Source organism: Pagrus pagrus (assembly GCF_965226575.1).
Source record: "Pagrus pagrus genome assembly, chromosome: 3".
Lineage (NCBI taxonomy): Eukaryota > Metazoa > Chordata > Actinopteri > Spariformes > Sparidae > Pagrus > Pagrus pagrus.
Genome location: NC_140187.1, coordinates 24,793,589 through 24,808,249, shown reverse-complemented (window position 1 = coordinate 24,808,249; position 14,661 = coordinate 24,793,589). Strand labels below are relative to the sequence as shown.

General features: G+C 41.1%; 1 protein-coding gene across 4 annotated transcripts in view; it reads right to left on the bottom strand.

Moving 5' to 3' along the window:
• The window catches only part of slc2a9l2 (solute carrier family 2 member 9, like 2), a 116,453-nt gene that overhangs the window by 37,511 nt on the left and 64,281 nt on the right, over window positions 1–14,661 (bottom strand). For all 4 annotated transcript variants that reach the window (XM_084347985.1, XM_084347986.1, XM_084347988.1 and 1 more), the window contains exons 10-11: window positions 9,107–9,208; window positions 8,752–8,827 (exon numbers count right to left, since the gene is read on the bottom strand). In XM_084347985.1, coding sequence (XP_084204111.1) covers window positions 8,752–8,827; window positions 9,107–9,208 — 178 coding nt within the window. The remainder of the gene's footprint in view (window positions 1–8,751; window positions 8,828–9,106; window positions 9,209–14,661) is intronic.

The following is a 14,661-nucleotide window of genomic DNA, read 5'->3' as shown; positions in this document are numbered from 1 at the left end:
ACAAGATACTGCCAAAAAACAAGGAGTTCTAGTATCTTTAAAATCTTTGGAACAAAACGACACCAGTAAGAGCAAACAAGCACTTAAGTTTCTCCATAATTAAAGACAAACTGAAAATATGGAGGAAAATCACGGTGCAGGTGTTCAGATCTAATTTTTGCTGTAAAAGATGTTCAATTAAATGGTTTGATTTAAAATGTTCTTTAACTAAACAGTATGTCACAGCCACTTCAAGAAACACAAAGGAAAAGCTACTCATCCCGAACCACTCAATCAGGCTTTATTTAAATTGAGTTTAAATAAATAGAAACTAAATTTAGTATTTGAGGCACAAAAACTGAAAGGACGTTGTTATGGAAACTTGCTGCTTGTCTTTAATACATTTTGAGAGAAGTCATGGTTCTTTTGTTCACAATATCGTAAGTAAACTGAAGATGTATTTCCAAGTTCAGTTAACTTTAAATTGTGTTTCACAAAAATGAAAACTTGGGTTAGGGTTGACTAAATCACTTAGAAACAAAGTAGTGACTGTAGATGTTTATCTTTGAAACCAGACTGGTGTGAACTTTCTTGAGAGGAATGATTTCAGCTGATTATGAATTAATGACTGCAGGATTGAAGCAAGACGGGACAGCTTGGTAATTGGCTGTTAAGATCAGTTTCACCACCACCCTTATGCAGTTGGACAACGTGTGCAGATTTCCAGCCTGAGGGATAAGTGTATTAGAAATGAAAAAATTAAAGAGATATGCAATTTGTTCAGCAAAAGATGGAGCAGAGAGAAGGGTCTATCCTCCCAGTTGCTTCCCTGTAATCTACAGCTTAAAGTGCCTCCTCAACAATGGAGGAAGTGAAGACCTGGAGGGTGAGCTGAGAAATACGTTGGTTAGCAGGGCACATGAGCCAAAGGCTTAAGAGCAGATCCCACCATATCAAACAGATTAGTGTTGAAAGCATGGCAATTCTCTCAGGTCTTATGCAATCATTAAACATAACATGAGAAGGAATAGATAAAGAGGATTTCTTATCATTTACATTTACTGCTTTCCAAAATTTTGACGGGTTTGTATTAGGATTGATTGAGATTAATTATATGTAACAAATGGCTTTTGCCAATGTCAGCCAAAGGTCTCCTTTGATAATAATCCTGGTGCTTGATCTTTACAGTCTATCATCCATCCATCCATCCATCCATCCATCCTAATGTCACCTAGAACTGGTACCTCTGAGCTACTTCACAGAGCAAGTAAGTGCGCTAATTATTAATTGTACCGAAGACAGCTGAGGAAGGTCGACAGCCACCACAATAATTGAATTACTAAGTTAACTTACAGTGACAGCATTTAAAACAACAGATAAAAATGACTTTAAAAATACATCCACGCCACCTCCTCATCCAACTCTGCCTACAGTCTGTTTACTCCAGGTCTCTGTCAGAACCAAGATATTGGTGTCAGTCCTGAAACAAGAATTCTCAGGTGATCTAATCTTAAATTGATTACACAGACGACTGATATTTAAATGCATCAGCTCCAGGCTCTTTCTGGATTTGAAAGCATCTGGGTTAAACTAAAAAGAAAAAGAAAAAGAGATCCAGGCTCACCTGGAGACGTCAGCCAGTGAGAGGAAGCTCTATGATTGATCTCCCATTTCAATGATTCTACCATTTCACACATGATTAAAGATAACAGCTTTGAATGAGACTTGAAATAAAAATGAATGGCATCTCTTCTCAGACATTAGGATCTACTAAAAAGATACATTCAAATTGTCATTGTGAATGATATTAAAGAAGCCTTTCAGCCAGCGTGAGCTGTTGCAGAGTTTTCTTGAGTGTCTCAAACAAGGACAAGAAATCCCTTTTGATAGCTCTAATTCTTTATACTGTTCGCTCCAACATATTAAGCACTATAGTTGGGACTGATGGCGTCTGTCAAAGACACTCAGCAACATATGGCTGATGTCTGACACTAGTTCTCCCGGGTGGCAATGGGTCACACAGTGACAAGATGATGCACAATCTCCCATGACCATTACGGACGACAATTTTGGTTGTAGAGTAGCAGAAACCGATACAATTTTGTTGACCTACAACACCAAGACCAAAGTATGAGGCAGGAGAAGTGGCAGCCAGTTCTGCTTTATTACATTCAGCATTGACAGTGGAAACAGACAAGTGGGCACCAGGACCCACAGGATCCAGTCACCCCGTCACAAGTATAGTAGAAGCAGGAGCAACATCACCAAAAGCAACAATAGTAGCAGGGACCAGTGTAGCACAGACAGCTTTGGGATGGGAGGGAGTTTCGAGGCCAGGTTCTCACTGATGTGGTGTAAATTCCAAGAACTCTGGTAGAACTACCACATGACATAAAAGCAGACTGGTTATGCCGCTGCTGCGTTGAGAATTCCTCCAGGTCCAGCATGTCATCCTTTAGACACGCTACACACCGACTCTTGGTGAAAGATCAGGAGTCATGATGGTTTGCATGGTCTCATTCCCCGGGCATCAAAAAAGCACCATCTTGTCATGTCCTTTCTTGTCTCATACAGACACAGAAGGTATCCTTTGGTGTCTGTATGTCTCCAATTTCCCAGCACGGCAAGGAAAAACTATGGTCGACTACATCGACTATGAAGAAGTGTTGCCAAGTACCAACTGTCATCCCATTCTCCACGCAGAATGCAGAAACAGATAATATGATGCAGTCTTATCTGGTCCTGTTAGATTATTTGTCATAGCTGGTCTTGTTAGTATTCATATATAGGCACCAGCATTACAAGGGTTGCACAAAGGCTGAGGGAGAATTGTTTTCTCTGGTTTGACAAGGTGGGAAATTCTGACAACAGGAAAGTCAGAAAATGAGAATCGACACTTTCCAGATAATGAGATAACAATGTCTGCCTGCTATAGCTGTAGAGGCAGCAAACAAAGTGAAAAATCTTTGCCTTGAGGTCAAGTGAGGAAAATGTTTGAAATCCTTTTTTGTTAAAGGTTACAATAATGTCAAGCCATGGAATGGAATTAATCTACAAGCGTTATACTACAGTGTTTCCATGCCTACAACTTCAAAGATCTCCGTACCATTTGTTCGGTTGTCCCTAAGGTGGCAGCTGAACAAATGGTTGGCTGCAGCAACCTATACAGTGAGCCCCGGTCACAGACTCCAGCTGTGTTAGGACCCAATTAACCTTGACTAGACATATCTGCACCATAGGTACCCTTCACTAGTGCCGGTGTTTGGAAGCAGGATTGATTGCTTCAGCATACGGCAGCTCCACTTGTCAATCACATGACTCAAACCATTTGAAAACCTGTCTGCCTGTGAAAAAATTGCTAAACACGTCCTCACCTGGAGCTCCAGCAGCTGATGACTGTGACAATTAAAAGTTGTGTGTGGTGCATGTCAAAACCCACACAAGCAGTAGTTTGCAGGCTTGTGCTATCCAAGCAGAAAGATTAAATGCATTAGAAGTAACAGGAGAGGTGTGACGGAGACTTTAATGTTACTTCTTTGAGGCAAGAATCTGAATTTTCCTGTCAAAGTCGAAAAACTGCGACGCTGACTTGCATGTGTGACTTGAACTCTAAGTCATCCTCCAATCATTGTGTTTTGAATATCAAGAACTATCCCTAGTGTATGTTGGGGGGATTAGTAAACTTCTCACTGGTGGAAGAAAGTGGCCTGTTGGGTGCCCCTATGGTAGAAAAGCATAATAAAGCCTAAAACTCTAGGGTGCCCCTCCAGTGGATGGTTAATAGTTCCCCGTTCGTTTTATTGCAGAAGTGCAGTAGTTCCAATCAGATAATAAAATGTTTAAATTATAATCAGGGATTGTAACATCCTGAATCCACCCCTGAAAGTTCTACTTTATCTTATGTTATAGGCTAGTTTTTCAATTGAGTAACAATGTATTTCAATGTCCAAAGAAATGTCTCACTCTGTCTGTGTAGGACACTTATCACTTCATCACAATGGCTTTAATATGATGTGTCAATGTTGTACTCGGTTATCTTGTCGAAGCTCATACAGAATATTTTTGACAAGTCACCCGATGCAGTGATATGGCTTTGACGTCTTTTTTCATGATGTTAACAGTTGACTTTTATAGACCCTTTCCACGCAGACATTTTCACTTGAGCAGGAAAAGCGTAGGTTTGACCAATGTCATTAACATGGTCTCTGTTCCACTAAGGTCCTGTCCTTAAGTGCACGCATATTTCTTAAAACTAAGCTTTTTCTACAAGTTTTGGCCTTCTGCACACATGTGAACAGCATTTCAGTTCACAGTTGAAAACGGAGCTTTTTAAAAACTTGACCAGGGTGTAGATATTCAAAAACTCAGTTTTCAGCATTTATGTCTGGACAGGCAGAAACAGAGATTTTTCAAAACAATGACGCTGATACACAAGTTTATGAGAGTTTGTAGCGTCTTAAGCAAATGTTAACCTTGAGTATGTGAATGATATTGGAGTATTTGAGTTTGTACAGTGATGGAACTGATGTTTTATTGCTAAACGCTATATTTACAGCCACAAACTGTTTGCAATTGATAATGCAATCAAGGAAAAGAGAGACAAAAATTATATATTATTAAATTATTTTCTGTCGCTTAGCAACCAACCAGAGTATACAATCTCATTCCTCTTTACAATGGCACAAGCAGCGTATGTGAATGGCCCTGAGATATTCACTTTCAGGTGTGTTGTGTGGACACAGATTATTTCTGAAATGGTGCCAAAACGCTCATCTGGATGGAGATTTCTTTTTTCTAAAACCCTGTTTACAAAAACACGCACGTACGTGTGAACTAGGCCTAAGTGTCCCAGTAATTCATGTCAGTGAGAGAGCATTGCCAATAACAAAGCCCTGGTACCAGCTCACATAGATGAAAGATGTCATTAATGTTAGAAATTCCACCTGTGGTTTTCTACGTTGACAAGTCAAAATGTCTGCTGTGAAAAGGGTCAGTTGTGCATGCTCACTCACTGACATGGCTTACTGGGACACTTAAAAGAATGGAGCCATTGTTTTAACATTATTGGTCACACGTGCTTTTCCTGCTTTGACAAGCCGAATGAGGCTACACTACAGTCTTTTCACAGGATTTGTTGATAAAAAACAAAGGAATAAATTGACCCTTATATACATGGATTTTACATGTGCTGGATTTCATAGGGTTTACTCTTACTATCACTCCTCACCTAAACAGTATCTCAAATAACAAGAAGCCCAGCTAAACTGACCCCCAAAACTGCAGCCCAAAACTGCAACAGCGAGAAATTGCTGCTGAAAAAACAATTTATGGATTTCATTAAACATTTCACTGGACTGCAGTTTCATGAGTTTTCTATTTTCCATTGTGGCTTTCTTACATCTTGTTGTATTTTACTCCGCCATCATCTGAATGATGATAGCGGAGTAAAATAAACAGCTCTACCACCGGAATAGTTAGCCCACATTCCCCAGATCTGGCATCATAAATCATCGAGTGACGGGTGTGACCGCCTGCGATATCACCCTCGGGTGCAGAGGCCTTTAACAGAACTTGTCCAGCCTGAGGTGTTTTTTGTCTCATCCCACGACTGCTACGTATTATTTAGAGGATGGATTAAACACTGTATACGGTGGAAAAGGTAATATATGAACACAGATGTGTTCAAAGGGCATGTAAAGATAATGACGTGATAAACCAGGTACAGTACGTGTTTTTCTCTGAATGAACCTGACACGCCATAATTAACCAAGTGTGGGAGACTTTTCATCCCAACTAATGAAGGTGCTGTCTGTGTGCTATCTCTTATCTCATACTGTATTTTAAAATGTGTTGGGTACTAAAATTAAGTCCCGTATCATTACAAGTAGTTGTGTGTGGGTTCATGTGCACCAAGGGCACAATCACCATGGTGGGCAAGTGGACACGTCCTCCCCGATGTATGAAATATGGAAATTTGTGCCCTTAATTTTCCCCAAATGCCTCCATAAACTACTAAGGATATGCACAGAGAGGGAATAATATTTCATGCACTCCTGGCCAAATGTGCAGGGATTAAGGGTTTCATAATGAAAATATATGCAAACTGTAACTGTAATAACTAGGAGAAAATAAAGCTCATTGCCTATAAAGATGTTCAGAGAATTGAATCCCTCATAACAGTAAAATATAATCCCTGGCATGTGGTCTAGTGAGGGAGGAGTGATCAGAGGATACAAAGTGAATAGCAATGCGTAGGTAATAATAATTAGGCAGATCAGGTTTTAAACAGATATGCAGAGATTTTAATGGGACATGGCAGCTCTGATAGCAGGCGGAGACGTCGGCTGTGTCAAACTGTAAGATTTCAAAGAGGACAGGTGTTTTAAAGCTGTTCACACCCGACACTTAACACACTGAGAGTGTTGAGTGGAGGGAGGGGAACACTTTGTAGATGCTTTGATGACGCAACCGCAATTTCATTTTCAGAATATCAAGTATTCAACCCTGCTCCAATGTACTAGACATACTTAATCTTAAAATACAGATCATACCTGACCTGAGAGGTGTTTAAAGCTTAAATTGTGTTAATAAACCAACTGGATATTACTATGTTGTTGAACTGGCACATTAATGTTAAGTTGGTTTATTGCCAGAGCTGATAAAGTCCATTCAAGTCCATTAATGCTCATATATTCCTGCACTAAAATCAGTTGTAAGCCCCGTGGTATCAAACACAGGCTGGTGCGTTTTTCCACTTTTACAGTGGCTGATTCAAATAATCATCAGGTTTTCACTCAACCTCAACAGAAAGACCTCCCAATGTTTGCTGCAGAGGGGAACAAAGGTCAAATCTGTAGGATTTCTAAACACACCAGAAAGATAGTTGATGCTCACACAACTATCTGATGCTCATCCCAGAACGCAGACATGGTTGGTAAAGCATCGTAAGTAATCGCTAATTCCCCTCAAATGCATTAAAAGTTAATAGGTAGTCAAAGCAGGAATATAGGTTGCAGTAGTGGATAAAGTAGACAAAATGCATTTTCTATATATTGGAGGTGTTTTATCAGTAGGCAGGCAAAGTATGGTATGACTCAATTGGACACCCAGGGCAAGGGAGAAAGAGAGAGTGGCTGAAGGGTGCAGAAATATCTTCATATTATAGCTGACAAATAAGGTAGCTTAAAGGGGTGTTATGGGTTGCCGGAGAGTCTCAAAAAAGAAAGGAAGAAAACAAGAAAGAAAACAAGCCTCAGCGTTTGGTCTGTTAATTATTCATGTCTAGATTGTAATGACACTGTAAATCCTGTAGCAACCTGTACAGGAAGGTAATTCCATTTCTTTTCAGACTGGAGTTTATTTCATTATACACGCTGCTATTGGATTTACCACCCGCACCAAGCTCATACTGCAGCTTCGTGACGTGAATTGCATCTTGGTCACAAAACAAAATCCCATGTATTCCCAAATAATGAAAGAATTCAGATGGACAAACCTCTGCACCAAAGAAAGTCGCTGCCTTCTGCAGATCAGAATATTTTTTAAGTGATGGAAAACCTGCCTGATTATTTAAGTTGACTCTACTGAATATATTTATAAGATGTGTGATTCACTGGCAATTGGAAAGTGAAATTGCCTTCTCTGAACACTGTCACAGGTCATTGGTTGTTTGCAGAGCTCTCTATCACAACATGACTAATCCCACACAATATTTACCTTTTTGTTTATCTCTCTCTTGCAGTTTGCAGTTAAACACAAAGATGGTCATTTCACTCCAAGATAAGCAGGTAGATAAAATGTGTAGGCGCAGATGTGTAGGACAACACATTTCAGACTTTAACAAGAGAAGTGTTCAGGGTCAGATTATCCAAACATACTGCGGCTATTCCTTTTAATTCATCAGAGCAAAAAGCAGAAACCACTCCTTTTCTCTTTCACAGAGCCACATAATCTTTGTGTTTTCGTCAAACTTTGAAATATCTGGGCCACTGTTTCCATGGTGAAACGACTCGAGAGGAATCATGGCCCCTCCTCGTTTATCCACTCGAAAGCTCAAAGCACTGCCGGGGTCAACCCTCTTGTGAGTTTTCTTCTCCCCTCTCAGTCATTCACCATTTCTAAGAAGTGAGGGGCTTCATTTGTTTGAATAGGCCATAAATCATTTGCTGTGCGGTGGAAATACCATGAAGGGAGCCGTCCTCTGTTGATGATTACACAAGTGCACCTGAGCAAGGCACTGAACGATCAGCGGATCAGGTGCTGTTCTATGAGTCTATGCCTCAGTTTTTCCACACTTGCTGCAACTGTTCTCATATCATGCTGATATGCTGAGGCACTTTGCTGGATTAATGCTCCCTGGAGACATTATTATTCAGAAGCGATCTATATGTGTGGTGACAGCAATAACCTCACCTTGAAACTCAAAGTCAACCTCCCACCAAGACCAACTGTGCACACTCACACTGTCCCCTGTGCATTTGCAGTGTCATTCTATATATGTACTGTACAGCTCCTATTTAGTATGCTAATATATGACAGCACCTTCAACTGTGATACTAATAGCCGACACTCCAGAGGAGCAGAGTTAGGTCACTCAGTTATTCAACAACTATTTGAGCAAAAATGAATTCCAAAATCTGACCAGACGTCAGATCTGATCATTCAGTCTCTTTCAAGTGCAGTTTCAAGTGAGTGGAGCACTCAGGGAAATCAAGACAGATAAAGAAGAACAAAGAGAGAATCTCAGCTGGTTATGTGGGTCAATAGTTTTACCTGGCCCGGAGCAAAAGGAAGCAATCACAGCCAGTATACAGATGTAGCTGAGGTAGGGCATCCATGACACACTGTCCTGCAATAAGAGAGATGATAATGTAGTGACCAGAATCATAATGTCGGTTACAAGCCAGTCCTGAGCAGGAATATCGCAGAAAATATGGTGGGAAAATTAATCATTTTCTTTTTTCCTTTAAGCAGCAAACATCTGTAAATATATTCAGGAAAATCTTATCACTACATTACATATACGCAGGAAGAAATATGCATGGTAACTAGGAATCCTGATTCAGACACCTTTCCACTGACATTATGTGTATAATGAGGTCAGTGAAAAGGAGGAAGAGTGGCTTACCTGGAAATTGAGGAACACTGTGAGTAGGCTGAAGAACACGGCCATGGCAGAGAAACCAAATATGAGGAGGGGCTTCCTCCCGATTCTCTCTATCACTAAGCCCTGGGGAGAGGAGAAAAAGAACAGGATAATATAAGAAATGTGACTATAAACCTATTTTTTGCCACGCCAGTTTCATCGCTCCATGGATGACAATGTCAATCTGTTGGTTGGTCAATACCTCACCCACTTTGGTTCATGTGTCAACAAGTATTAGATGGACTGACAGGACATTTTTGACAGACATTCACTGTCCCCAGAGGAGTAATCATTCTGACATTGTTGATTTCGTTCCATCTAGTGCCGCCATCAGGTTAAAACTTCAATTTGACCATTACAGTAGATTACTTTGTGGCACGAAACTCTTTCTACTTTTTGACTTACGATTATAGTGTTGCGCTCCACTGGTGGACTGGTGGAAAACATGATAAAGTGTCGTCTACTGTGAGTACCCTGGAGGGAGAGGACTGCCCCCATCGAGGAAACAATGTGCCTATAGGGTGCCCTTCCAGTGGACAAAACGTGGTCAACATACCCTTCCAGTTCACTATATATGTATCACGACTTTCTGCACACTGGTGACCCACCACGTACGTACTGCTGGTGCCCTTTTTTTTTTTGGCCCCTGCCCTTCAAACATCCCGAGGCCATTACTGCTGTGCTCTGTGTCGTGCCTCTATTACATATTTGTTTCGGTGTCCGATAAATCTTTAAACTCATTCAGCTCACTCAAATTGGACTTCCCGGATCATATTTCAATGTCTCACCTGTACTTGATGCAAGTCCACCAACACAGCCCCTCGTGTTGTTTTAACAAGACTGTTTTCAGTCTGAACGCCCGCTTAGTCTTGTAACAGCAGTTGTTTTTCACATAGCAGATGAAAAATGTGTGATCAATATGTTGCCATCTATTTGAGACTTTATTTTCTCAGCTTCCTGGATCATACTGTGTGTGCCATATGGTCACATTAGTGAACATGACGTCCAGCACACAAAAATGAAAAATAATTCAAAAGCAAAGATTTGCTGAAGGAGGAGGCAGCGAATGTTGGTGGGTTGGTGGAGATGGCCTCTACATAATACATGATATGGTACATACACTTATTTTGTCATACACAATAATACTGCACATGGCTCATCAATAATTCCACAGGCACCTCTCCACCCTGGTGTCATGGATCCAGTGTGGGACACGAGAACGGAGGCTGGACCCATTCACAGCCACCCTCAAGCCAAGACTGAGCCCGAAGCAAAGTCCTCCCCCACTGCTGCAGGACTTCCTTCATCGTGGCCCCAGAGCATTGAAATATTAATGCTACTGCCCTCAACTTGCCTGACCAGTGGGATTTCATGAGACATGAGATTGTGGAAAAAGGTCAGTGATATTTATACAGTAGGTGTCCCTGCACAGGATTAAGACATTTCGACTGCTCCAGGGTTTACTGTGGCTATTATTTGCTTATTTTGACCAGCTTCCCATTGGCAGCAGGTTATGCTACAGAGCCTATCCGCTTTAGATTTGGACTGCCTTCACAAGCATTGGAATTCACTGTGTGTATACATGTGTGTGCGTGTGTGTGTGTGAGGAAGTGAGCTTGAATGTGTGTGGATCTCCACACGTCCCACTAGTCCCTGAAGGCATAGGACGTTTCTCTCCCAGACACTACCCACGCTGCAGCCCCACATAGACAGATGCACACACACATACACACACAAGCCACCAGTAAAGCCGCAGCTCGTTAAGGTCTCTGAAGGTGTAAGAGACTGAATATTTATGAGCCTGTGTGTGTGTGTGTGTGTGTGTGTGTGTGTGTGTGTGAGCCTGTGTGTGTATGTAGAGAGTGGGGACAGAATTGAAGTGTCTGTTGAGCAAAGTGTATGTACTCACCAATAAGAAATGAGACCTGAGAGACAGAAATAGATGTTTGTGTTATTAAGTGAACCCTTGATTATTTGACTCCCCCATGTACATGCCAGCTGTTGATTTTTCTATCATTGTCATACACTTTCCCCTATACACTTGAACGTGTGTCTCAAACAGCCATTGTTTCATGACAATATGTCCAGATAGAGCGCTTGCAACCCTGTTGCCAGAATAAACGCTGGCAATATACGTTTCTGCAAACCACATATGTTTAAAATTGAGGTTTCTTTAGGTTTAAATTCAAGTTTTATCTTTTTAGACAAAAAACACTTGCTTAGGGTTCGGAAACGATCACGTTTTGGCTTAAAATATCTGTTTTGCTCACCACAAACAGAGATGTCCTGACGTCTCCAGTAACACAAATATCCAGTGGCTATGTAGCAATAGCACTCATGTGATCTGTGACCACCAATATTGAAGCTATCACTTTAAAGGTGCAACTGGTAAGATATGGCCAACTGTTGAAGGTTGCTCCATAAATATAAGGGGCAGGATATCACCAGAGTAACCGCTAACTGCTGCTCACTTTACTACTTCTACTTGCTGTTAGCAAATTAGCTCAGTTAGCTGTGGAGGCAGCGGCCCAATTAGCCAGCTGGAGTCACCGAGGGCGATGCAGCTCAGCTCATCAGAACATTTTCACATCTTACTCTGTGAATTGAGGATTCACTCGCTAAAGACTGTCTTGGTGAGTTTTATTTAGTTTTTGTGTTTTACATTGACTTAATGATGCAATTAGGAGAGTCTTAGTTTGATAGAAGAGAGAAACTTGTGGGGTTGTATTACATGTTTGATAAGGAATACTACAGTTGTAAGGATATTTCCTTTCATTTTGTTTATTTATTAGACTAAAAGCTAAGAGAGCTTGTAAAATGTGATGAACTTGCTGCTAGCATACATCGGTCTATCACTTATTGCAGTACAAAGTAGTATTACAAGACAGGACAGGCCAGTGCTAGCTGGTTAGCCTGCTAACTTCACAAGAACATAATGTTAACACTGTTGTTTCTTGACACTCTGTTGATAATGTTAGTTCACTGTTTTAATGTTACATAATGCCCCTTTAATGACTTGCAACACTATAAACTATCATTGTAACTTGAACAACTGACCGATCTCGCACAACCCAATCTTCCACTTCTTGGCAGGCTCGACAGAGGTCAGACTGGTGACTTCAGCCCTGAAGGTTGGCAGGACTAATGTCTGGACATTATTCATCACATCAAGAAGCAGATGAGCCATTACAGACGACTGGCCACAGCTTAAGGCACCACTGGCACTTCACATGTGCTGCAGTCTCTGCGCTATGCCTGGTAATAACCCTTGGGAGAGGCTCTGAATGAGGAAAACTGTCGCATAGACACACTAACAATACCGCTTTGACTGCCTTTGCACGGCTGAATAATCAGCACACAAATTACCTTGTAGGACAAAGATACGAAAGGAGAATACTGATATGTTACCTTCATCTATCTATCTTTAAGATTACAGGATTTAAAAAGCTTCTCTGCTACCATCAGGTCAGTTTTTGTATTCTGTGTTAATTTGTTTGTGTTTAGACTTTAATTTGCCAAAAGGCTACAGAGTGTGACGACACAGCCCGATGTGTGTGATTTAATGTAGGATGGCACACACTTCACAGTTCTTGTGTGTTAGCAAGCCGGATAGTGACAAGTGTGCTGCAGTGAAAGGGCGACGGCTCAGTAGGGCACTGGAAAACAGGGCATGAGCTCAGCAGATAGCATTTTGCATTAAGTAATCATACATTGTGACATTTTTCTTTTCTCATAACCTGTTTCACAATGACTATCATAGCTGTGTTAAGATCAGAAATAACAATGGAGAGTATAAAATAGAACGAATGAGTTAAACAGAGCTTAATAAATATGCAGGATAAACAAGTCTTTGGTTGATGCCTAATGATGCATTCAGACTTAATGAGATGCTCTATTCAAAGGCAGCATGAACGCATACAAAGCCAATTGAAAGATATGAACAGATGCGAGGGGACGTGAACGGATAAAATTTGACTCCAGGCAGTGTGAATTGCGGGGAAGATGCTTGACTTGTAAACATCTTAGCACCAAGGGAAAAAAATCACAGTTATCTCAAGTTGTATGACGTCACTCCATGACCGCACAGAGATGGGAGCACTGAAGGAGAGGGCCTGGAGGAAAAATAAGAGAAATGACTGGAGTTGGTGCTTTTTTAAGTTTTAAAAACTCTGTCTTAAAACTCCAACCAGTGGCGGACTCAGGATGTTTGAGGGGCAGGGACGAAAAAGTATAAATGGCACCATCTATGCAGTGGGGCACCAGCGGGCATTAAGCTGTGACATATTTATAGTGAAGAAAGGGCAATTTACCAAGTTTTGTCCATCGGAAGGGCATCCTAGAGTACTTTATCATGTTTTATCTACCAAAGGGGCCAGTTTTTTCAAACATGGGGGCACCAGAGGGGCGATTGTCCCCCCTGGACCCCTCCACCAGTCCAGTGATGCCGACACATTCACAGAGTCACTGTGAATTTGTTTGTGTTCAGTCTGTGTGCTTCTTCAGGTCAGAGTTTTATTCTAAAGCCTTAGCACTGCTGCGGTGAAAGCCCAAACCCTTGTTGTGAGTCCATCACAAGGGGGATTACAGGCAGCATTTTTACAAATATCCTCGGGTCCAGCAGATACAAAAGAAAGAAGTTCCGTCGCACATACTACAGTCCGGTTATGCAAAACTCTACGAGGATTGATCTTGAAGATGTGTGAGGTTATACAGTCATTTCCCTCTTGTAAATGATACATTTCATCAGTGACCTTCTCTATCCACAGGTTCCCACAATGCTGAAAAATACAGTAGTTCAATAAAAAGGATGGACTGACTCATCCGTCTATCCCATATATTTTTAAAACCCACTTATTTTATTCAGAGCCATCTATCAATGCAGTGTTAGACCAACAGTTTCACCTCACTTACACCATACCATAAACATGACCCACAACAAGAAGCTGATGTCCTTGTACTGGATGTGCAAAAAAATGCCACAAGCAACTATTAAATTCCCTTAATAAGCTGCTGGAGACAGAAGGTGTTAAATTAGCGTTGGAGGAGATAACACATTTGGTCGTCCTGGTCAGAGGACAACCGTTCAAGGATGTTCCACTCCAGGGAGATGATTATTGAATCAAAGCGTAAAGTTCTGTCCAATTAACACATGAACCCATTGCGAAGACGTGTTAAGGACGTTATAGCCTGTGTATCTCCGTCATATATTCTGTTTAATGTTCTGTGATCATGGTGCAGAGTCACAGACCAGGATGGCATCATTCACACCTGATGAGTAAAATATCTTAAATATTCACTTTAATCCTTCTTTTGGCATGCAAAGAAAGAAAAGTTTCTTATAATAATTGAAATCAAGTTTATGTTGTCTTTATGGTTTGGTTGGTTGTTTTTTCAGTTGTGATACAGTCACTGCTTCACCTGTACAACCACATACTGTAGGGACAGTCACTCCAACCTGTCAGGAAGGCCCAATCCCATTTCCACTTGTGTTCCTTTTCCAGTGCCCCTTTGCCAGTCTCCCTTACAATCTCCCACTA